Source organism: Megalops cyprinoides, chromosome 19, assembly GCF_013368585.1.
Source record: "Megalops cyprinoides isolate fMegCyp1 chromosome 19, fMegCyp1.pri, whole genome shotgun sequence".
NCBI lineage: Eukaryota > Metazoa > Chordata > Actinopteri > Elopiformes > Megalopidae > Megalops > Megalops cyprinoides.
Window position 1 is genome coordinate 19083764 of NC_050601.1, and position 22612 is coordinate 19106375.

Consider the following 22612-nt stretch of genomic DNA (forward strand, 5'->3'; position numbering starts at 1 on the left):
GACTCGCTGGCGGTTCAGTGGGGGGAGAGTTGCATTTTGATATGATAGCAGGTGTGGGAAAACAGGTAGAGGGCTAGTGAGAATGTTCGCCAACCCCAGTGGCCACAGGAAATGGAAGCTGCCAACTAGTCAGGAGTGACCCTTACGACTCATGGAACGAACAGCACATCTCTTTGCACGTGTTTCTAATGCTGGAGAACTGATTTTGGAGGATTCCTCACACCCCAAAGCACCATCTGCAGTCTTTTTATCGCCTCACGTCATAAAACAAACATATTATTATACACTTGTTTAGTAGCCACACGTCTCCAGGGCGACTTGCAGTGCTGACGGAAATACAGATTTCAGGATAAAGTCCAACTCACCTGTAACACAGCAAAGTGTTTTAAACTCATGTCGACCCCTTGAGTTCTGCGTGTGGCTTTGTACTGTCTGACCCACCGCCAGGAAAAGGTCAGATGTGTGTCCTGGGTATGAGATTTGCGGAGGTGGATCAGACAGGTGCTTTCGAGATACCCACCCATACCACTCTCAGTTGAGGTTTTTTAGCTCCGCCCCCCATTCCCCGCCCTTCCCTCTCTGCCTCCCTGCCCATCGGCTTCCCTGAGGGACGTCAGTATTTACAGCGGAAAATGTGTTGCCTACGGGCTGCCTGGATGTGCCACACCGGCTGCCGAGCCTGTCCATCGGCCTTTTTATGGCTTTATTGTTGCTTTTGTGTCTTGCTGTTGCAATGGGATAGACAACCCCCAACCCCCCTCAAACCCCAAACGCCCCATCCTAACTGCCCTGCCTGTGTGTGTGTGTGTGTGTGTGTGTGTGTGCGCATGTGGGGGGGGGAGCAGAGTTCAGCCAGGAATGGGGGAAGTACATCCCCAATATCCACAGATCAATTAGATAGGGCACATCAAAAAAAATGGAGTCAGTGCCGGGTCCGCCTTACGCTCTACCCCTCCCCCCCCCCACAGTGTTCCACCGAGAGGCAGACCTAAAAATCACATTATCTAACCCCCTCATGACTGGAAATATCATAAAGAGACAAATAAGCTCTCCCCCTCTCTCTCTCCCTCTCTCCCTCCCTCCCATTCTCTCTTTCTTTTCCACATTACCAGGGGGTGGTTTGTGATTGACAGCAGGGAACGAATAATAATTTTTTTTTCATAACCCTAGGCCATCCTCTGTGATTGGCTCGGCGGCTGACATCTCTAAACGTTGTTCCTCTTCTTTTTTTTCTTTAATATCAGCCCTCTCAATGTGCCATCCGGGATGGGTGTGTGTGTGTGTGTGTGTGTGTGTGTGTTGGGGGGGGGGGGGGGGGGGGGGGGTGACAGAAAAGAAGGAGCTACCTTAGGGAAGAAGCTCACAGAGAGGGAGGGAGGGAGAGGACAGGCAGGAGCGCGCGTGTGTGTGAGAGAGAGAGAGAAAGAGTGCGAGAGTGTGTGCGTGTGTGTGTCAGAGACACTCACACTCCTGACTGCCGGGAGACAGACACACATCTATTTTTCTGTCCCGCCTCAAACAAGGAGAAGAAGGAGAGGAGAAAGAAGAGACAAAGTTTTATCCTTGATATTTCCCCCCTCCATCCCCCAATCAACTTTTTCTTTTTCTGTTTTCATTTTTTGGAATTTCTTTTTTTTTGGGTCTCACTGGAAATTGAATATACCTGATCATTTTACGTATCTGTCAATACAAGACATACCTCATGGATTTGTACCTGTTTGGATATATGATGTGCTTATGGTTGTCCAGTTCAAGGGTCCTTGGAGGCTATCCCATCTGGTGGTAAGTAGACTCTTAGCTGTGCAATTATAGTATCAGCATAAAAACAAAAAAGCAAAACAGCTGTGGGATTATTTTATATTTGTTTATCATTTGAAGAGGGCGAAATGCTGTAAACTGTGAAGTTCACTGTGTGGAAAAGAAAGTTCTCTTGAACCGTCCAAGGAACCCTAACCTCAATAGATCTCTTAAGTCACAGAAAAGCCTCCCTGCTATTTTCCCAGACCTCTTTGGGCTCATCTATCTTGTTTTAGAAAAATTGTGGTGTAAACCAAGCAGATTTCCCTTTTTTTAATGGAAGTGTTTTTGGATGTCTTTGACTTAGCTGATGCACATTTATGATTTTGGAACAGACAGGGAAGATATGAGTCCAGAGGTAGCCTGATCTGGGGCATTGTCTGCTGGTACACCCCTCAGAAAGCTCATAGCCTTGTCCCGACTGCGGAGTGTTAATTGAGGAATTAGTACGATTATCCCCCACTGGTCTCAAGACATTGTGTGTATCTTTGCCTTGCGAAGAAAATGACTGCAGAGCCCACGAAAAAACTAAAAGCTGAAAACCTGAGGCTTTGCCGTTTGCATTTTTTCCAGCCCTGGTGCCGTTCACGTTCAACCTGAGGCTCTTCGGAGCGTCCCGTTGATTTATTTCTTTCATTAAGCAGCACCAATCTGGCTGAAATCAGGAGCTTGTTTTTTCGAGGCTGGTGAGATGTTGTATACTTCCCCCATTTTAAAAGCCAACGTCTCTCTCTCTCTGCAGGCTGCGGTGCAGTTGTGCGTCCATATTTTGTTCTCGGGGCTGAGGCACCCCCTGGATGCGACTGCGTCTCCCCCTTCATTGTCGACTTGATTTCAGGGTGCGGGGGGCATTAGCACGGAATATACCGGTTTTTTCCCGTACCGCCTTTTTGAACGTTCTAGAACGCTTTTGTACCACACTTCCACGCTCAAGTTAACCCCTCTGTCAAAATAAGCAACAAAGTATGGCACCTTTAAAATGTGGCAGTTAGACACGCTGGTAATGCTTCATTATTTTGCCATTCTATGCACGCAGTTTTCGGTCAGATCTTTGTGTTTTGTGTGTTAAATTATTGTCAGTTTTTCTTATGGACTAGATTCAATTTAGATAGTTACAAAAGGATGCAAGCGTTGACTGGAAAGTTCCAAAGGTTTCTAGTATCTCAGTTAGGGCTCTTACAGATGGTTACCGGCTACCGTGCGAGTATGTTTTCTCAGACTGACACAGCCAAGGATCGGTCTCATTTTGCCAATCACTGCATTCGTATGCGTCCGCGTAGGCAGTTCGGACCCCTTTCCCCAGCTTGCAGGACACAGCATTTTCCCTCCGCTGGCTTTCTCTGGCTCTCAACCCAGAGCTCGTTAGTACCGCAGTCTAGAAACTGAACGCAAGGAGTCATGAACCAGCCCTTGTGTTAATTACGGGTGACAAAAGGATATACAGATCTGGCTTGTTGCTCCTTGGCGAGACGGTGACATAGCTCGCATGCGGTCCCCTTCCGTCCAAACTCCCAGCCTGTTCTGGTTTCATTTACAGCGTTGGAGCTGCCAAACAACACAGGCCACAGGGCTGAAGTGTCAATGGCAGGACGGGTGCACAGTGCCACCAGACACAGCTGACAAAGAGCACAGTATGTTCTGTCTGGATCGCCCCGACCTGCCCTAGAGAGGGGATCTCTCGTGACACGGGCGTGACTGTCACCGAGCACCCACTGAACCCCCCCCCCCCCCAAATCCTTCTTTTCAATAAGCATCTTCCCTCAATAGGTAAATAGGCAATGAATTCGCAGTTAAAGTAACGATAAAGAAAAAGTCGGGTGCCGAAACTTCAGGTGCGGGTTCACGTCGCCGTGTGAGAGATGCCAGCTATCGTTGCCAGCTCCCGGCGTGACAGGTAGAACTCCCAGGAGACAGAAGCAGGAGCGTGTCAGGTAGACGATTAAGGATCCCAGCCACAAATAGAAGCACCTCCCTGAGCTGTTTGTGTGTGTGTGTGTGTATGTGTGTGTGAGAGAGAGAAAGAGAGAGAGAGAGAGAGAGAGAGAGAGAGTGTATTTGTGTGAGTGTGGTAGTGGTGGTGGTCGGGGGGTATTCGTAAATTCTCAAGCAAGTGATGAAGAGAATGTAAGAAGTCGTTGTAACAACGAGAAAGGGATTTTGAAAACAGGAGACTGTATAATTTTGAATGACTGGAGGGGTGAGTGAGGAAAGACCTCCCCACAGGTACTGGGCTGGCAGGAGGAAGGGTGTCTTGAGAGGATCAGCTGTTAAAGTGCTCAGAATGGCAGCTAAGGGTGATAGAAGAAGATCTGTGAGCGAATGCGCTGGTCCGATAATGCCACCGATGACATCGTCACCACCTGGCTGAGGGGAATGGATCACAGTTGGCCGAAACTCCGGCAGGTCTCTGTGGCGACCTTGCGTCTTCCAGGTGAGCGTGAGCACAGAAGGCGTGGCCAGGGGGGATCTTCTCTGTACCTGGCACGGCTGGCAGGGATGGGGTGTTTCTCCTTCTCACCTGCCTGTGCGTGGCGGTCTGAATAAAGCCCTGTTGTTGTACGCCTTTCACATTACGTCAGCCTAGCTTAATAAAAAAAAGAAGGGAAAAAAACTTTTTACCCACTGGAAGCTTGTTACACAGGGTGAGAACACGGTTCTCCACATGGTAGCTCCGGCTCCTTGTCTGTGGATAGGCTTCCAAGTGACGCTGGAGCTGGGTTACAGCTGGCAGCCAATCGAATTTTGCTAGCCCCACACACACTGTCCAGAACCCCCTACCACTGCTAGTAAGTACTCCACTGAGTCTTCCCGTCTGGAGAGGGACAAGAACGGTTTCAAGGATTGTGAAATCGGGCTGAATAAGGGGACGTCCCCCAACCCTGTGACACTGCCTCGTCCAATCAATCTGATGATCGCTGAGGAAAAGCTAAATCCATAAACACATTTATTAATCATGAATTATTCACAGGAAATTAGCAATGCCAAAGACACAACCGTATGGGGTGATTCCACACTGCTGCTTCCACTGAAAGCCAGTAACTCTTTCCTCAGCAGGTCCAACTTGTGATCCAATTCAAATATTTCAGTGCATATATATATCATCTTCAACTATGTCTTATTAATTAATAATATCTGAATGCCCAGACATATTCGTATACCATTCTTATACAATGATAAAATTATGGAAAAGCCCTTATGTTGTTCCTTCTCCCAGTCCTAACCTGGTCCTTACAGCCATAACTGCATACCTATGTATCAGTCGTTTTTAAGCATTTTTTCCCCTCGCACTTGACACTTTTATTTATTGGGGAGCTTCGCTGACATGCACAGTTGACAGCAACCTGTTTGTAAGGCATGGGATTGTTCAGTGCGAGAGAGGGAGCAAATTGAGGCGGTTGACACTGAGCAGCAATCGGGCAGTCTTTCAGTGTCACCACAAACACAGGGCATGGAACAGCAGCGGTCTGTGGGCTCCTCACAGCACCGTGCTGTGAAACCTCTTCTGATCCCACTGTCTCACAGGCAAAGCCACTTGCGAACCACTTCCAAATCAGCTCAACTGCAGTCAGGTACCGCGGGGGCAGAAGAGGCGGCGCTGCAAGATGGTGTAGAGGGATGACACAGCTGAAATGCAGTGAGCTGCTTGTGCCCACAATAAAGCACAGTGCTCTACCTGACTGCTGGATTCAAAGGATATCTGACTGAACATTCTGGAAACTGAAATTGGGGATCCTTTAAGCAAAGTGTACTATGCAGTCTTAATCTTCTCCTCAAAAGTTCCTGAGCCAGGTCAGAGAGGAAAACAATTAGTTAGCCCGACGAGAGGTGAGGAGGCAGCAACTGCAGAAGTAGACCTTATTCAAACCGGTCCCTTTTAATGGCTGGACAAGGAGATACTGCTTGTGTTTTGATAAAAATAGACAATAGACAGAACCACTGCTGATATTTGGTCTTAAATCAGGAAAGGATCTCTTCCATCTTTACAGTATCTTCACAAATGTACAGTTGAAGCCTGTCCCAGTGGCATTATCCAGTACAATAAGATTATCTATCTGTTTGTGCATGTGTGTGTGTGTGTGTGTGTGTGTGTGTTTGTGTATCTCTCTCACTCCTACCCTCCCTATATACTCCCCATGATTCAGGGAATATAAAGATAGAATAGAAGGTGAAATCTCTGTGTGCTGTTGTGGGCGCATAGGGCCTTAATGAGCAGAGGCTGAGGAGTTAGGACGTGTGAATAAGCTCACCACTCCTCAGCGGCTGTGTGTCGATTGGGGCATCTTTCCGATAGGTCCCTGTGACCTTGAGCTGCCCTGGGCCAGGAGAATTTAATTAGAGTGGGGCAGCGGTGACAGGGAGGAGGGAGGGCATTGGCTGCCATGCGTGAGAAGAGTGTGTGCGTCAGGGTCCATTCAATTTTGACGGGCCTTTCCTCCCCATTGTGAACGCTGTAAAGTGAATCGGATCACGCCCGGGGGAGCAGTGGGGACCCGGCCCCGGTCCGGCCAGCCCCGGGAGCCTGAATAATGACACGGATCTCATCTCCAGGACTCAGGAATGCCATTATCCCCCGATCCCCCCTCCCCCGGTGCCTGCCCCCTACTCCAGATCGGATGGTTTTAATGATTCTCGTCGCCGGACAAGCCGCTGTTTGCACTTCTGTGCGAACGGATCAAGGATGTTGGGGATTCTTCTTAAACACTTCAGACGGAGCAAAGAGGGGGAAAAAAAGGGGAGAGCCAACAAGCAAAGAGGGCCCAGCTCAGGTCTGAGGAGCCTCCACACTCATGGTTTAATCCAACACGGTGGAAGAGCAGGACAACACGGGGAGATTAGATAACGTTTTGAAGTCCTCAGACAAAAGAGGTTCAGGCTTTACGCTGGTCGTTGATCGTTCTTAGCGTCCTTCTTTCCTCTGAAACCCTGAGCCTCCAAGAGAGGTCTAATCCCACCAATGGAAACTGGAAAACCGTTAGCAAGTAGCACACAAATCTACTTGAGGTGATTCTCTCTCCCTTGCGTTTATTTCAACCTGTATTTGAAACTCGCTTGATGAACCTGTGCTGAAATGGTTAACGGATCTGAAAGGCAGCCTAAAATTAATTCACATGGTGTGTAGTTAAAGTTGTATTCCTCCTTGCGGCTTCCTCTCATTATCCGTTATGTGTGAGCAGCACATTTGAGGCCACAAGGGAAACGAAACCTCAAAGAGGATATGTGGGAGTTTGAGCACTGGAGCGAGGTCATTATGGAATGGAATTTCTAATTCTCTTTCTGTGCAGTTCCGCAGTATTCTCAGGACCGGAGGGACTAGTGACTTTTCTGGAGTGTGGTGCTTTCCCACACACATATACCTACATTGGAAAGGTGTTGCCCTTCTCTGCAGGTTGTGGTTATCTCAGCATGGCAGGAGTCTTACCTAGAAATGCCTTCAGTAAATGCTTTCCATGCTATCTGAACAGACAAACACTACGGCAGAAACCCAACAGGAATATCATCGTATTGGATGATATTGAACATAATAAGCTCCTAGCTGCTGAACAAAGTGGTGAATTGTGCAATTCAATCCACCCCAAAGATTTCAGCCATACTCTGACCTGAAAAAAATGTATTACCTGTTCCTGCTCTTACACAGCCATGTTACTTTATTCTCACGGCAAAACCTGTGGATGGTCTATAAGAAATTAAACGTACATACATATAGTTATTGAAGGAGCTTTTTGGGTGTTGGTGTGGATTGCAAAGGAAACAGGCTCTTCAGCAGTGCAGGCAATGCAGACCTGTGGGGTTTCCATCACAATCGAAAGGAAAATCGGCAGGAAACCTGGGTGCACCACCTCAACAAAATACATAATGCTATTCAGATATTCTGGATCAATGCGACAGTGTGCGCAGGTGGATTCATGATAAATCTTTAGCAGTAAAGTACCTTCCTTCAAGGCCACAACAGATTGGTTGGGTAGCTGATGGCTAACTGCTGACTGGCTAGTTGATCTGTTCAAAACCAACCTGTCCCAAATGAGCTGAGAGACATTTCCCTGACGTTTCCATTCACATCCCAAAGACCATGCTGAGCTCAACAATGCACAGCCCCTTTCAGATTATCTCTGCCGAATACAAATAATGTAGAAATCTGCTAAAGAACAGTCACATCATACATATAAAAGTTTACAGGCTGTGACCAAAACATTAGAGGGGGGTATCAAAATATTAGAGTCACCAAAAGTTTTGACAGGTGTTTAATGATTAATATGAAGATTGATTAATAATAACAGAAGATATGATTAATAATAGATTAATGTGATGATAAGTAAGAAGATTCATGTACCAACCTCTAATGGACCTCCTCTCTTCCTACACTAAACTACCCCAGACATCTGGATCAAAGTCCTTTGTAGTTGTCCCTTATAACATATGTCTGATGGGCATGGGTTTTCTTCTGCAAAGAAAACTTCCAGCCTGCAAGACAACTTTTTAAAGAAAGCTGGATAACTTTAGGGTTAGGGTTAGGGTATGCCACACAGAAGCAAACACACACACACACACAATCACACACACAGATGTCCTTCAGATGGACACTCCAACTGATCTAATCATCCGTAAAGAAACATTACCTTCATCTTGATCCATCAGAGGGAGCCATTTTGAACCTGTCACTGCAATTAGAGGGCAACCAATCAGGGACATCTTGCGACAAATCCATTCTGAAGTGGACACGCAAGTCCATTCGTCCAGACAGACAGGGAGCTGGTGACCTAGAAGCCCAGTAACACCTGTGTCTTTGACCGCAAAGCGGTGTGGGGAGGTCAGTGACCTCATTCGGGTTATCTCCCAGGCCATCCACGCACAGTGAAAGCAGGTGAGAGGGAGCTGGACTGTGTGGCTGTGCTCATCACTGAATCGCCCTGTATTATGTCATCTGCTGTCAGTGTCTGGGACCCTCGGGGTGGCTGCGGTGGGAAGCTGGGGGTGACAAGAAGGCAGTGGCATTGCATTTCTGCAATTCAATTGCCACAAGGAAAAAGAAACACAGCTGTTACAATATGGTAATTTCTTTCATAGAACGTCACCCTGTAAAAGGAACGTGAAACAAACTGAACAATGTAACGTGACGAGTTTACGGTGTCGCCATGAAGGCATACAGGTCATCCTGATTGTCCTATGGCTGTCCAACACCTTAACTTGTCCACCGTGAGAGGGAAACTCCTTCAGTGATTCTTTCAGGTTTTGCTGTTGAATGTTAGAGTTTTCCCCAGCACACTTTGGTCTTCAACAGCACAAGACCTGAGCTCGTGCCTGGCACACAAAGCTCTGCTCCCTGATGGGCTTCTACCAGGCCAGCTCAATAGTCCCTACCTCAGGTCCCTGTTTGCACTGGAGGGGGCCCTCCATCAGTGGGGTGAGGGGGGGGGGGGGCAGGTCTGAACATTTTTCAGGAGCCCTGTCACTTATCTGATCGCCCTGGAGCTATTGGACTGCAGCTCACGGCTCTTCGAACTAAAAACAAAACAGAACAACAACGGCCGGGACAGTGCATTCCAGGTTCACCAGGGAGATGTCCTGTCTTGGGAGGTGGGGGGTGAGGGGGGTCATGCTGCAGACTTTCACCGTCCTCTTTGTTTTTTTGGTGTTTTTTTTTAAGGTTCCAGGCTCTCTGTTGACGTGTTTTCAGATTAAAAATTGGCAGTGTTGCATTTTGGATGCAGTCGTGAAGCATGCAAGTGGGTGGATGAAAACAGTGGTCGCAAAAAAACTGCGGTGGCTTTGTGGCCACCTATCAAACTACGTCGGTTTTTGGTACAAAATGCATTGCAGCCTAGTCCTTTGCCACGACTCTGTCCAACAGCGTGCACACAAGAAGTACATGCCAGTATGCATCATAACAAGCTGTGTATATGATGATGTCACATTTGGCCAGGCCTAACAAGTCCTGAATAAAAAAGAATAGAATAGGACAAAATAGGACAGAACAGAAATCTTAATTTTGTGGGGGCTTAGTTTGTAATATACATTTTTAACAGCACTGCATCTTATGTGACATAAGTGGTGATTTTGTTGAATTTTGTTGAACGCGAGTAAGATGGTTTATCTTCTGAAGCAGCAAAGATTGATGTATAATGACTCAATTACAACTTGTACTTTTACATTTGACGCACAGTTATGCAATTATCCACTCCAATATTTCAATTTTGGGGTCTACTGTGCAAGTTCTATGCCTTACACGCTGCTTTATTTAAAAAATCTACATAATCACCAAATAAGCACTACGGCAAACAGATCCTATACGAGTACAGGCATATTGAGAAGTCCTCGTTACCAATTTTAGCACACGTTGCTTCCCATAGGCCTGTCACCCCGGCGCACGTTGCATGATGGGAAAGCACCACTGCCCGTGCTGGGCGGTAAAGCCGCGTCCCGTGCACGCTGCCTGAGTGGCATGCCGGGAGAGGTAATGGGCCTACATGTAGCAACACAGCCGCCCTGTTCGCACCCCCACCCACCCCCATCACCCTACTCTCTGTGAAGCTTTAAACAGTGCCTGGGGAGCAACGGCAAGAGGAATGGATTCTGACAGGTCGCTCCTCCGCTCTAATCCCTCTCAGCTCCTCTCTCTCTCTATCTCTCTCTCTCCCAGGTATATGGGAGACAGACGGCAACAGATTCACACACCTGTGTGGATAGGGAGGAGGGACCCGCCGCTTGGGCTAGTCAGGGTGGGATCATAGGAGAGAGTGTGTGTGTGTGTATGTGTGTGTGTGTGTTAAGCTTGTATCAGTATCTATGTCAGACTTTGCATAGAGGTTAATCAAAAGGAACAGGCACTACGACATGTGTCAAGGGCAACAGATGACATGGTGTACTAGAAATTTGGGGTGTTGCATGGGAGGAACAGTTGGAGGCAGTAGAGTGAAATCATCCTAAATAAGATTATAAATACAGTACATCCAATTACACAATGTTAAGAACTCGGGTCAACAATGGCAATAGGGAAGCACACCCTAATGCCATGCCAGCTGTATAGAGTCAAAACTCAGTTCACTTCCGCAGGGCGCTATACAGCATATAGATACGAAAGACGTGGCAGGCAGACATTTACCTGTAATATTGCCTGTCTGGTAAGGTGCTGAGGTCAGAGGTGGTAAGTTTAAAAGCTGAGAATTTTTGGAACCCCCTTTAAACATAACTCTCAGATCAAAACATTTTTTATTATGTCATGTGACACGGTGTTCTGTATACTTCCTGTTATCATGAACTTCTGGAGAGTTGACTATTTAATGTTAATTGTGAGCAAGGGGCTCAATTATGTCATTGTGAATAGCACACAATGTTCCATACAGTGCAAAATCCAGCACAATTTTGTGTACTTTCTCTAGTATTTTTTACACAACACCAATCAAATCCTGAAGTATTGCTTTGGTAATTCCCTGACTTTGAGAGAAAGCAAACTTTCAGCTCTCATAGTTCCTGTGATATCTGTGATATGGTCTTTCCCCTCCATATTGCTTCTATCTGCCTGACACAAGCACAAGTGCTCAACTCAAGAAAGTCTTGCAGGGTCCCATCAAGTGGCAGAACTACCAAATATATGGGTTCTTTATGTCTGAGACTGCAAACATCAGAAGAAGGAGAAGAGCAGAGTGACATTCAGGTTTACATGAACATTTGACAGTGTAACTACTTAACTTTGAGTTTAAAGTGAGGGTCTGCAGACTTATCCTATCACAAAGGGACAGTGATGGTGGCACTTTTTGGGACGAAACATCATCAGTGCTTGAGAGAGTTGGCTGCAAAGTTCCCTGTCAAACACAGACTGACAAACCACATAATGAGAGACTTGCTTGGCATAAATGACATTGGAAATTAACACTGAGCTGTTTTGATGTTTTGGTGACCGCATTACTCATGTATTGGCCACCAGAGCATTCAAGGATCTCTCAGGAGGGAGAGAGTTCTGCTGTTAACCGAATACAGCCAAAGCCGAGACACAATCCACAATCGGAGTCAGAAAACAAAGCAAAGTCAAACACGGTATAGGACAAGTTTGTAAGGCGTACATCGTGAAAATAAACACAAAGGATCAAAATAGCAAGAACTCCACTCCAAGAAACCGGCACATTTAAATCGGGGCGCTCCCTCTCTGGCTGGTCGGGCCAGAACAAGGAGGCGGGACGCAGTGCAGCGGGATACCTGCGTCAGGAAAGTAGCGAGAGGAGAGAGGGAGGAAAGCCAAGACGCAGGCGGCCAGACCCCAAAAATCGCACAGTGCGCCGCAAGTAACATCTGCACAGTGCAAACTGGAACAAAGCCTCTCCCTGGTGTACTTCAGGGTGGAAATCATCCTCAGTTCCAACGCCGCATCGTCTGCCTGAGGTCTTCTCCTTGCTGGGATATTTTTTCAAGATGCACACTGTTGCAACCTAACCAACATGTTATGCTCTCAATGTTCTCCTTGACGTTACAACATCCAGAGAACTAAGTGTTGGTTTGGACAGATCAAGTGAAACAGGAGAGGATTAATTATTTCGACATTAACATGAACTGCTCTCCCAACCGTCGGCGTGGCTCGCACGAGAACTTCCAAAGAGCTATTTCTCTCCAGGGGAAACCGACAGCTTCTATTCTCTTACAGCATCTCACCACAGTGGTAGATTTCTGGTTCCCAACCCACATTGCACAGCATGTCTTCAGCACACAAAATTGCACCAGGATTTAGTGACATAGTCTATCTCTGCTTGCTTCGCCGTTGCTGTGCTAAACAAGAACATCGTGTTTCATATACCAGCCAATTTTCTGGGCTATTAGAGCAGTTATGATAATCTCTACATCTTAGCCTGGCGTTTCAATGGATGAAAGATACGGAAGAGGACTGCACCTGGAATGGAACTGCCGTGAATGAGCCCAACGTTTCCATCGGGCGTTTTGTTGACGGAGCGCGCGTCACTCGGACGTGTCCCCTGTGCACGTCTACGGCTTGCAGCCGCCGGTTTACTTACGTCAGAGCGAGCAGGGTGGCGCGACGCCGGGGGGAACGCTTCCCCTCCCCCACCGGTCCTGCCCCAATCTACCCCGCCCCTTGCCAAGGTGCCACCCAGGGCCTGCACAGCCCCATCGCCCCACCGCGGTTTTTCGGTTTCACGAATCCAGCAATACGCATTCACGTTCACGCTCCCTCGTGACACGTTGGTGGCACGTCTCACTCAAAACCAAAGGAAGCCCGCTTGCTACCCTTCGGCTCAAGGGCCGGCATTTCAAGACCGCAGATGACAGACAACGCTATCATCCAGGCCGGCAGTTCGGCACGAGGCGGAGCGGGCCTCACACAAACAAACCCCCGTAAAACGTCGGCAAAGACAAACACGGCCGTGACATGTAATACAAACAAGAGTCTGTGTGGTTTCGTAATTGACTTAGTCATACGCCTAACGTGTCAGCTGCCCCGTCAGGTGCGGCGGCGTGCGTGCGAGCATCGGTGCGCACCGCTGCACGGCCGGGGAACTGAGCAGCCAACGCCCCGTCTGATTGGCTGTCACTGCGTCAGAGGGCTACCGTGCGGCGGGTCTCGCGTTTGACACCTACCCGCTTCACCAATGCGACTGAGAGATTAATGCGTGTTTGTGGCATGCAGAGAGCACGGCTCTCAGACTGCGTAATTACACTGTTTAGTCACTTAGTCAGTGGTGGGGAAAGGAAATTCATCCCTGTCTATTCACTGAAGTATTGAAACACAACTAATTAGCAAGATTATGGAAAGTGTCTTCGCTGGACCAGAACTGGTGGGAATGCTTACGGAAGAATTCTACATTCTACAGGGTGTCGGGTAAAAACAGGGACGCGTACTACAGAAAAAATATATTCAAATGTTTTTGTACACCACAGACTTTAAAGATTTTTTTTTGTATTTTCTGTACCTACCTAAAGAAGACCCATATGGAGGGTCAAAAAACGATACCATTTATACAGAGGACATGAAGATACAGGCTACGTTATTTTGTCCTGTTATTTTTCCGAGGTGTTTGTACACCTCGCATGTTATTTGATTTTCAGAGATCAGTACATGCAATACACAACACTTGCAGGAATGAGAAGCACAGCACTGCACCAGTGAAATAATCAAAGAGAAACTTTGTGAGAAGTTTTAAGCCGGCGTCTGTCCCACACCCATGCATTTTACATGCAGGTCACTCGTCACAGGGTCACCGGTGGGGCAAGGCGTAGCAGCGATCATCAGCCAGCACAGTACGAGGTCGCAGAGCTCACTGAGCTCTCCGCGCAGGTTCATTATGTAATTAAAAGGGAACAGGGAAGAGGAAAAAAGTGTCTTTTTTTGCGGGGGCCAGCATAATGAAAAGAATAAATCCCTGGCGGCTTAAAACTTTTTTCGCCCCCCCCCCATCCCCCGCCTGCCTTTGAGAGACTCTCGCCGACACAAGACAGGCGAGACTCGTTCCATTAGCATCCCACACAGGAGCTCCACCTGTCAGCCGCAGTCATGTTCCGAATCCACGCGGCGCACAGGGGAAGACATGAGAGGGAACATCTCAAAGGCGGCACAGGCCTTCCGCCCGCCGCCTCGCCGACATGTCGGATCTCAGACAATTAGAGATGAGACACGCAGCGCCCCCGCCGGCTGATTAATTTCCTCGTTATCAAAGCCGGTCAGGGTGGGGGGGGAGTTGGGGGGGGGGGGGGGGGGGCTAGCTATGCCGTCACAAAGATGCCATGCCCCGGTGAACTCTCTCCCCCCTTCCCGAGAGGGAGGAATCCCTTCGACCCAGGAGCCCCGCTAACAATGTTCATCTCCGCGTTCGGCGGGAGATCAAAAAAAGGCAGAGCTGAAAGGGGGAGGGGAGGGGAGGGGAGGGGAGAGGAGGGGGGGAAAAGAGAGAGCAGATCTCGAGAAGTTATTCTGAAAGTTTCTTGGGGGATGTTTTTCCTCTCCCACTCTTGCTGCTGTGTTATGCGTTGGGGGTGGGTGAGTGGAGTGGCTGGGGACAAGGGGGGGGGGGGGGGGGTGCATTGGGTGCAGGGGCGTTGCAGTCGCCTGCCAGAGGAGCCGGCACTGTGATCAGGTTGCGCCCCGCGGGTGCTGATGTCACCGCGAGCAGCTGTAATCACGCCGGCCCTGATGTGTCACCATTACTTGGGCCGCTCCTCTCTCCTGGCCTACAGTGGAAACCAGACTGCATGCCTCACGGTGCCTCGTCACACCGATCCTGCTGATGAGGTCACCGGTCCCACCGTGTTTTTGTAAGGTGGCCCACAGACCCAAAGCACTGTAAGGCTATCCAAGCAAAGACATGTCAGAATCTGATTCAATGCAAATGGTCAGACATCTGTATGCATGAATACACACATAAGATTAACCACACACATAAGATTATGAAATTAGACACTGCATTCCAACAAATTTAATCATCAAGCTGTTAACATATCTTTGGATGTCAAACAACAATATGTTGCTCACTGAATCACAATAGGAATAGTGAAACCTTTTATGATATTGACCCACAAAGGGAGTAACCCCACAATGTAATCTGATCTGTTCCTATGCAGCACTGAAGGGCACAGGGTTTAAAAGAGCTTAATGTGGTGCAAAGTGATTATACTAAGGAGAAAAACTACTGAAATGAGGTACGTGTTTACAAAAAAGCAAGTTATGTGCCAACAAAATCAGTCAGACAGTAAAAAATACACACATATTCCATTGCAAAAGCAATAGCTACTGGAAGGCGGTGTGCTTTTTTCCGGGGCATGTAAACATGTTAAAACACAGACGTGGCAAACGTCTCTATATTTCATCAGCAAAGGAGAAAAGAAGCCCATTAAAATTAATTACCCCAATGAAATTATAATGCTTTTTGGCAACCGCCGCAGATTTGGACGGTATCAATTTGATGATTAATCCCTGTTTGGCGGATGTTGGCTGCTGGGGGAAGAATAGGGGTTTTGATCCATGCACCGCAACTGATACCCCGGCACGGCTGAAAACCCGATCGAGCAGGGAGACGTCAGAAAAAGCGGGTCGAAAATAGCACTTCATCTCTCCGCCGATTGTCACACGCCGTTCCGCTCGAGGGGCTCACAGCGACGCAAAGCGGACTCATTGTCTTTACGCGGGTCGGGAGACGAGTGGAGCCATTCGCTCCCTCCGGATGAAAGGTCTAGAGATGGCTTTTCTTTCACTCAGTCAAGTTTGGCGCGGAGCGGGCCGCCTCATTGTTCCTGACCACGGTTACCGATCAATACGTCAGTGGGATGTCATGGTGGCAAAGCTGGAGAGGGCTGCAGGACTACACCATTGCTGGCTCGATGAAGAATAGAAGCAGGAAGGGAGTGATGATACTTTTAATGTACTATGGTGTACTGTTAAAACAAAGCAGAAAAAACAGCGTTTGTAACACAAGGTCGGGGAACTTATTTTCGGGGTCGGGGAACCCTGTGACATGTGGTCATTCTGATGTGGCATGGTGTAGCATGTGGCTTCTCTTATAGTTATTGCAGAATTAGAATCTGATCCTCAAGGACTGGGTACAAGCACTGTCTATGCAACTAAACTGCTCTGGTAAACGCTGTGTCAACATGTTGCAGACCACAATGTGTATAACTGCCAGCGATGGATATGATTATCTGGTAAAAGACTGAAGGATGAGGAGACAGGCCTCCTGTTCATCCTGTTGCGCGGTGTCTTGTCGTCCCTGCCTGCAGGTCCCTGGCCCTGGGGCAGCAGTACTCCTCGCTGGGCTCCCAGCCCATCCTGTGCGGCTCCATCCCCGGCCTGGTGCCCAAGCAGCTGCGCTTCTGCCGCAACTACATCGAGATCATGCCCAGCGTGGCTGAGGGCGTCAAGCTGGGCATCCAGGAGTGCCAGCACCAGTTCCGCGGCCGGCGCTGGAACTGCACCACCATCGAGGACAACCTGGCCATCTTCGGGCCCGTGCTGGACAAGGGTGAGGCACACAGCCCCTGTTGTTCGAACCCCACGACCCAATCAAACAGTGTGTGTAACAGCTTGGACTGTGATTCATACGCGCTTAACCTACAGCACCAAGACATGAAATGAGTTTGCCCTAAACACTGCCAGGCTCTTCATAGTACAGGTGAATCCTTTAACAGTAATCTTAAAAATCACGCAAAGACTGATTCTGCTTACCAGAAACAGGCGCATTAGCATGCTCCTTTGTCTGCCTTAGTAATTGTAGAGGGTGAACACTAGCGTAGCGGCAGACTGATGACTCACCTCTCTCTCTGCTCCTTCCCAGACACAGCTTCTTGTATAGCCAACTTTTCATTCGGTATTGCGTTTCCAACAGTAGAAGTGTAACATTTTAAATAGATCAAAATGACCTGTCATGCACCTTTCAGCAAGTAGTTCCATTATCTTCCATGCTTAACAGTAATGGTGCGGATGCAATGTCTCAGCGGCGACATTTTGGAGTACCTCACAAAGAGCGCTCTGGGAAGGTTTGCTAGGGGAGACTGCTGTTTCTGTTTCCATGTCACTGGCCAGCATACAGTGAATGCTGTGTGTTTCTGGTTAGGATATTTGAAATTTTATCAGACAGAGCGACTGAATCAGTGGAGGTTGAATTAATATGCTCAGTCACTCCTTTAGACCTTCTATGGTATAGAGCTGATTTTTCTCTGAGTGAAACCCCCTGATAGGAAATTCATTAGCCCCAGTGTCAGGAGAGAGCAAGGCAGAAACGGGCAGTGTGAACCGCTGTTGTTCCGAAAACAAAATTGAAAAAAAAAGGGAGAAGGGAGGCCAAATGAGATTATGAGCATAAGAAAAGGTCTGGGGGGCTCAGCTCAACCCCTACTGTGCGCGAGGGCCAGCGCGAGCCATCTCTCTGCGCCTCACACAGCCCGGCTCCCACGGACGCCCCATTCACACGCCCTTTCGCCTCTGCCATGAAAACGGGCTGAAAGGGAATCTCCCCACCTTCCCCATCACGCTGGAACGAGGCTGAAGGAGAGAGAGGGGAGGGGTGGTGTAAGGGGGGGGGGGGGGGGTACTGTGATGGAGGTTGCTGGAAGTGGGGCGGTGATGGTGGTGCTGGTGTTGGTGGTGGTTGGGGGGGGGAGGAGGGGGGGGCGGGGGTGTGTCAGGGAATGCCAGCTCCGGGCAGAGCTGGGTTGCCGCAGCGTGCGTGGCTGGGCTCTTTGTGTGGGTAATACAGTGTGACACAAGGGGAACAAAGGCGGATTCAGGGGCCCAGCAGGTAGCGGGAGCAGCGCTGCCCTCGGCTGACAGCCAGTCCTCTGCGGGGCCCGCAGCACACAGGCTGCACTGGAAAGGGCCTCGCCGGCCCTCACCGGCTCTTGCCAGGGCTGGCCCAGGCTCTCGCTCACCCCCACAGCCAGGGCCACTCGCTGCCCAGCGCTCTGTCCTCCCCCCCCGTGCCACAAGGTAAACTTGCGCTCACAAGTTTACTAGAAAATTCTTCTCGAATGCAAGCGTGTTGACCAATGCTTCGCAAGGCCGCCCTATGTAAGGGTTGTGCCCGAAACAAAGATATGACAGTCACTGTGAGTTTTGCTTATTGATAAATACTGAGACCATCATGAGGAAACAGCACCAGGCGTGACACTGTAAATCTCAGTAGACGCGCTAAGCACAGCCATTTTGAAGGAATGCAGCACCTGGGCGTGTAAGCTATAGGCAACATTATCCCGGAAACTTCTAACCCAGAGTATCAGCAGCATGTTTGTTGTTCCATTAGCATTAAAAGAAAAACGGATTGCAGGCCACGTTTACCGGGGCCAAAAGTCAAACTTACGAAAAACACTCAGGAGAGGCAGATCAAAAGCGCGCAGCGACTCGAGATCGGTCTCTGCTCCCGATGACCTCATGACAAGACGGCTCCACCTGCGCCGCCTCAGCTGCAGACCTGTCACAATGGCCCCTGTCTCTTCGCCGAGATTTCAAAGATCTCATGTCATCCCTAATGCGCGCCTGCCTCCCCTCCGGGACGGCGAGAAAGTGTTTGAGGAATGTTTTTTTTTCCCCTCCTCCTTTTTCTGCGAGCTCGCCCGAGGGCCGGTGGTGAAACCGAGCAAGGTAACTCCGCGGGGTTGGGTTTCGGGAGACATGTGCTGAGAGATGGAGTTACACCCCCTCTGAACGCAACAGCTTATTATGAAACCAGACCCCTTTTGTTTCCCGATCGCGCACACTTACCGTTTCCCAATCCCCGCTGGAGGGCGAGTGGAGAGACCCCCTCCGCCACAATCCCACCTCACCTCTCTTAATTTGGGGCTGGGCTGAAAGGGCCACCTTCTCCCACAGCGCTCGTCTACTCCCGGTTCTGGAAAGTAATCCTGCTCTCCTGAAACAGGGAACCTGGCTTCTGTCAGGCTAATACGAGGATGTTTTAGGGCTTGCATGGGGTAAGACAATCTGCAATGCGCTGCCACTGCCAAAGTACAGAGCACAATGAACTTGGAAGCATGCACCGGCAAATTCCAGAGCCGTAGCAGGAGGAAACTCTCACAGGTATTCGGGTTCTCCCCTTCCTGTTTACCGAGTGGCACGACGCACGTCCCCCCGGAATCTTGGGATGTTATTTGGCGAGCCACAGCATCGACACGAGGCCAAGAAAAATGTGTGTGTGTTCAAGTTCGGGGTGGTATGCTGATGCCGAACCATTCATCAAGAGTACTCCAATATATTCAGCTCAGGCTAGTCACATGACAGGTCAGCTGATGCCACACTGACAACTTAAGGAAACAAGTCCTTTCACAGGCGATGAGAATTATTATGCAACATTTAATGCCATTTTAAATCTGTATTACTAAAACCTGAATGTTTGGTAACACTCTACTTGATTTTCAAGAAGTTACTAGTAGTTAATCCAAGAAAAATGATAAATGTATGAATGGCTCTGAAGTTACCTTGGCTACTAATACAGCTTGTGTATGTAAGTAAATGGGTTGCATTTCACTGATGGGGAAGATCTATGTGACTGACTGCCCACTTTTCTCTTCAGCAACGCGGGAGTCGGCCTTCGTGCACGCCATCGCCTCGGCCGGGGTGGCGTTCGCCGTGACGCGCTCGTGCGCTGAGGGCACCTCCACCATGTGCGGCTGTGACTCCCACCACAAGGGCCCCCCCGGCGAGGGCTGGAAGTGGGGCGGCTGCAGCGAGGACGCCGAGTTCGGGGTGCTGGTGTCCCGCGAGTTCGCCGACGCCCGGGAGAATCGCCCCGACGCCCGCTCCGCCATGAACCGGCACAACAACGAGGCCGGCCGCACGGTACGGGTGCTTCACGTCGCGACAGTGTTAAGAAGACAGACCTCCGACAGTACGCTTCTCCAAACGACTTTGCCACTCCGGTCCCCTGAGGCCTTGAGTTTTCACACATATAAAACATTCTCTAAATGTTGACGCAACATTGAAGCAGCTAGATGCTGTCACCCTAACATAGAATAAAGGTATCAATGCGTAATAACCCCGAGAAGTCTTCCCTCTAGCAGAAAAAACTGTACGATCATTTCTACCCCTGATCTCTCACCCAGGGCAGCTGCTGACCTAAATCTGACAGGCAAGCTGGACATACAAATGTCCTAAGGACTAGCATTAGTTTCAAACCTAAGATATGGTTAGGACATCACAAATTTGATAGTGTTGAACACGTAACAATTACATCTTTCCTTACTCAAACCATGAAGAGTATCAAGGTATCCAATGCCTGATCTTTAACGTGAGTGAGATGAATGGTCTCGCTACATTGAACCGTGCGACTTCAAGAGAAGTTGTGGTCCATATTCCAGTTTCATAACATGCATGATACCTCTTTAGGCACTCCGTAACATTCAACAGACAGCTTTTTACACAAAATGATTTAGCTGCATAATTTTGGCTCTTTCACCCTGTAGAGCCTGTAGCAGTGAGATGACAATGGTATTGTTCAATTATGAGGTCTCCTTCCATGAAACGCAGTATCCTCCAGTCAAAAAAGGAAAAAAAAATCAATAGGGGGAGAGTGGTAGACGGGAAAAAAGGAAGGTAATCTCGTGCCTTACGTGGATGGAACTCCCAGAGCTGTGGGGCAATTGGAGAGACAGTGAGGCAGCAATGCTGGTCTTTGATCAGAGCAGACCACAGGAGCAGCCCCTCTCTCCTCACAGACTGATCCTCATCCCCGCCGGGACGTCAGGGCTTACTGTTCCCGAGGGGGCCCCGAGGAGATGCCCAGGACACGACGTCAGCTCCCCCCCCATCGCCCAAGGTGCCACAAACACCTGCTTTTCCGCACGCACCTGGGGAATTCTGCAGCTAAAAATAGCCCGGGAATTACAGAAAGCAAATCAAAAACAAAAAGGCGTGCGGTGCCAGTAGCACGCTGGAAGGCTCGGGGACTTCACCGCAGATTAGCGGCGAACTGCAAGGACCTGCCTCTGCGACTAGGCAGCCGCGAAACACCTGTGGCCCGGGGGGTCGAAACCCCGACCCAAACTGAATTCGGGCAGTAGATCTGATACCCTCCACGGTCACACGGTCCTGATTCATCCTCGCAAACTTCCCTCTCATTCATGTTCCGCAGAATTAAAAGAAAAAAGGCAACACCTGCGTTGAATGGTGCTTACAGCTGGCAGATGCATTATTAACTTGATGAGGTAATACAGGCAAATTAGCCTCAAAGGACTGAGTTTAAAAAAAGGCTAAACAATTATGCAGCTTGTATCTAATCGAAATGACCCGTCTGTACCTGCTCGGTATGCTAAACTGTACACACTTCCTGTGAATATACTGTATACTACCACATATTAGGGGTTTATATTATTCAAGTGTCACAGGTTTAGAGGTTTACAGTCTGTGCATGGCTGACTGTATTCAGCACTAATGACTAACACAGTCATGCATGCATGTGTGATACGCATATAATATAACATATAAAATAATTGTTGCCAGAGTCCTGTTGTGACCTAGTCTTTCTCCCCCCCCCCACAGACCATCCTGGACCACATGCACCTGCGATGCAAGTGCCACGGCCTGTCGGGCAGCTGCGAAGTGAAGACCTGCTGGTGGGCGCAGCCGGACTTCCGCACGTTGGGCGACTTCCTGAAGGACAAGTACGACAGCGCCTCGGAGATGGTGGTGGAGAAGCACCGGGAGTCCCGGGGCTGGGTGGAGACGCTGCGCGCCAAGTACGCCTTCTTCAAGCACCCGACCGAGCGCGACCTGGTCTACTACGAGAGCTCGCCCAACTTCTGCGAGCCCAACCCGGAGACGGGCTCCTTCGGCACGCGGGACCGCACCTGCAACGTGTCGTCGCACGGCATCGAGGGCTGCGACCTGCTCTGCTGCGGCCGGGGCCACAACACGCGGACTGAGAAGCGCAAGGAGAAGTGCCACTGCATCTTCCACTGGTGCTGCTACGTCAGCTGCCAGGAGTGCGTGCGCGTCTACGACGTGCACACCTGCAAGTGAGCCGGGCGGACGGACGGCAACCCCAGCGCCCACTCGCAAAGACCTTCAACTCATACAGAAACACACTCACTCACACACACACACACACACACACACACGCACACACACACACACACACTCACTCACACACACGCACACACAAAGACACACACACACACACACACACACACACACACAGAAAAGGCACACATACACACACACACGCACACACAAAGACACACACACAAAGACACACACACACACACACACACACACAGAAAAGGCACACATACACACACACACGCACACACACACACAGAAAAGGCACACATACACATACACACGCACACACACACACACAGAAAAGGCACACCTGTACTGCGGCTCCCCAGTCCTGCCAGG

At 49.3% G+C, this 22612-nt stretch overlaps 1 protein-coding gene across 1 annotated transcript; it reads left to right on the plus strand.

The window, feature by feature from the left end:
- The first annotated feature begins 1698 nt into the window (after positions 1-1698).
- Positions 1699-22301, plus strand: wnt3 (wingless-type MMTV integration site family, member 3). The gene is made up of 4 exons (XM_036552688.1): positions 1699-1782; positions 16504-16745; positions 19788-20053; positions 21752-22301. Exons 1-4 carry the CDS (start codon positions 1703-1705, stop codon positions 22229-22231), a joined length of 1068 nt encoding a protein of 355 aa, XP_036408581.1. The 5' UTR covers positions 1699-1702; the 3' UTR covers positions 22232-22301.
- Positions 22302-22612: the final 311 nt, after the last annotated feature.

Coding starts and splice junctions, on each gene's coding strand:
- wnt3 (XM_036552688.1), top strand. CDS start 1,703: ATGGATTTGTACCTGTTTGGATATATGATGTGCTTATGGTTGTCCAGT. Junction 1,783..16,503: donor GGAGGCTATCCCATCTGGTG/GTAAGTAGACTC, acceptor CCCTGCCTGCAG/GTCCCTGGCCCTGGGGCAGC. Junction 20,054..21,751: donor ACAACGAGGCCGGCCGCACG/GTACGGGTGCTT, acceptor CCCCCCCCACAG/ACCATCCTGGACCACATGCA.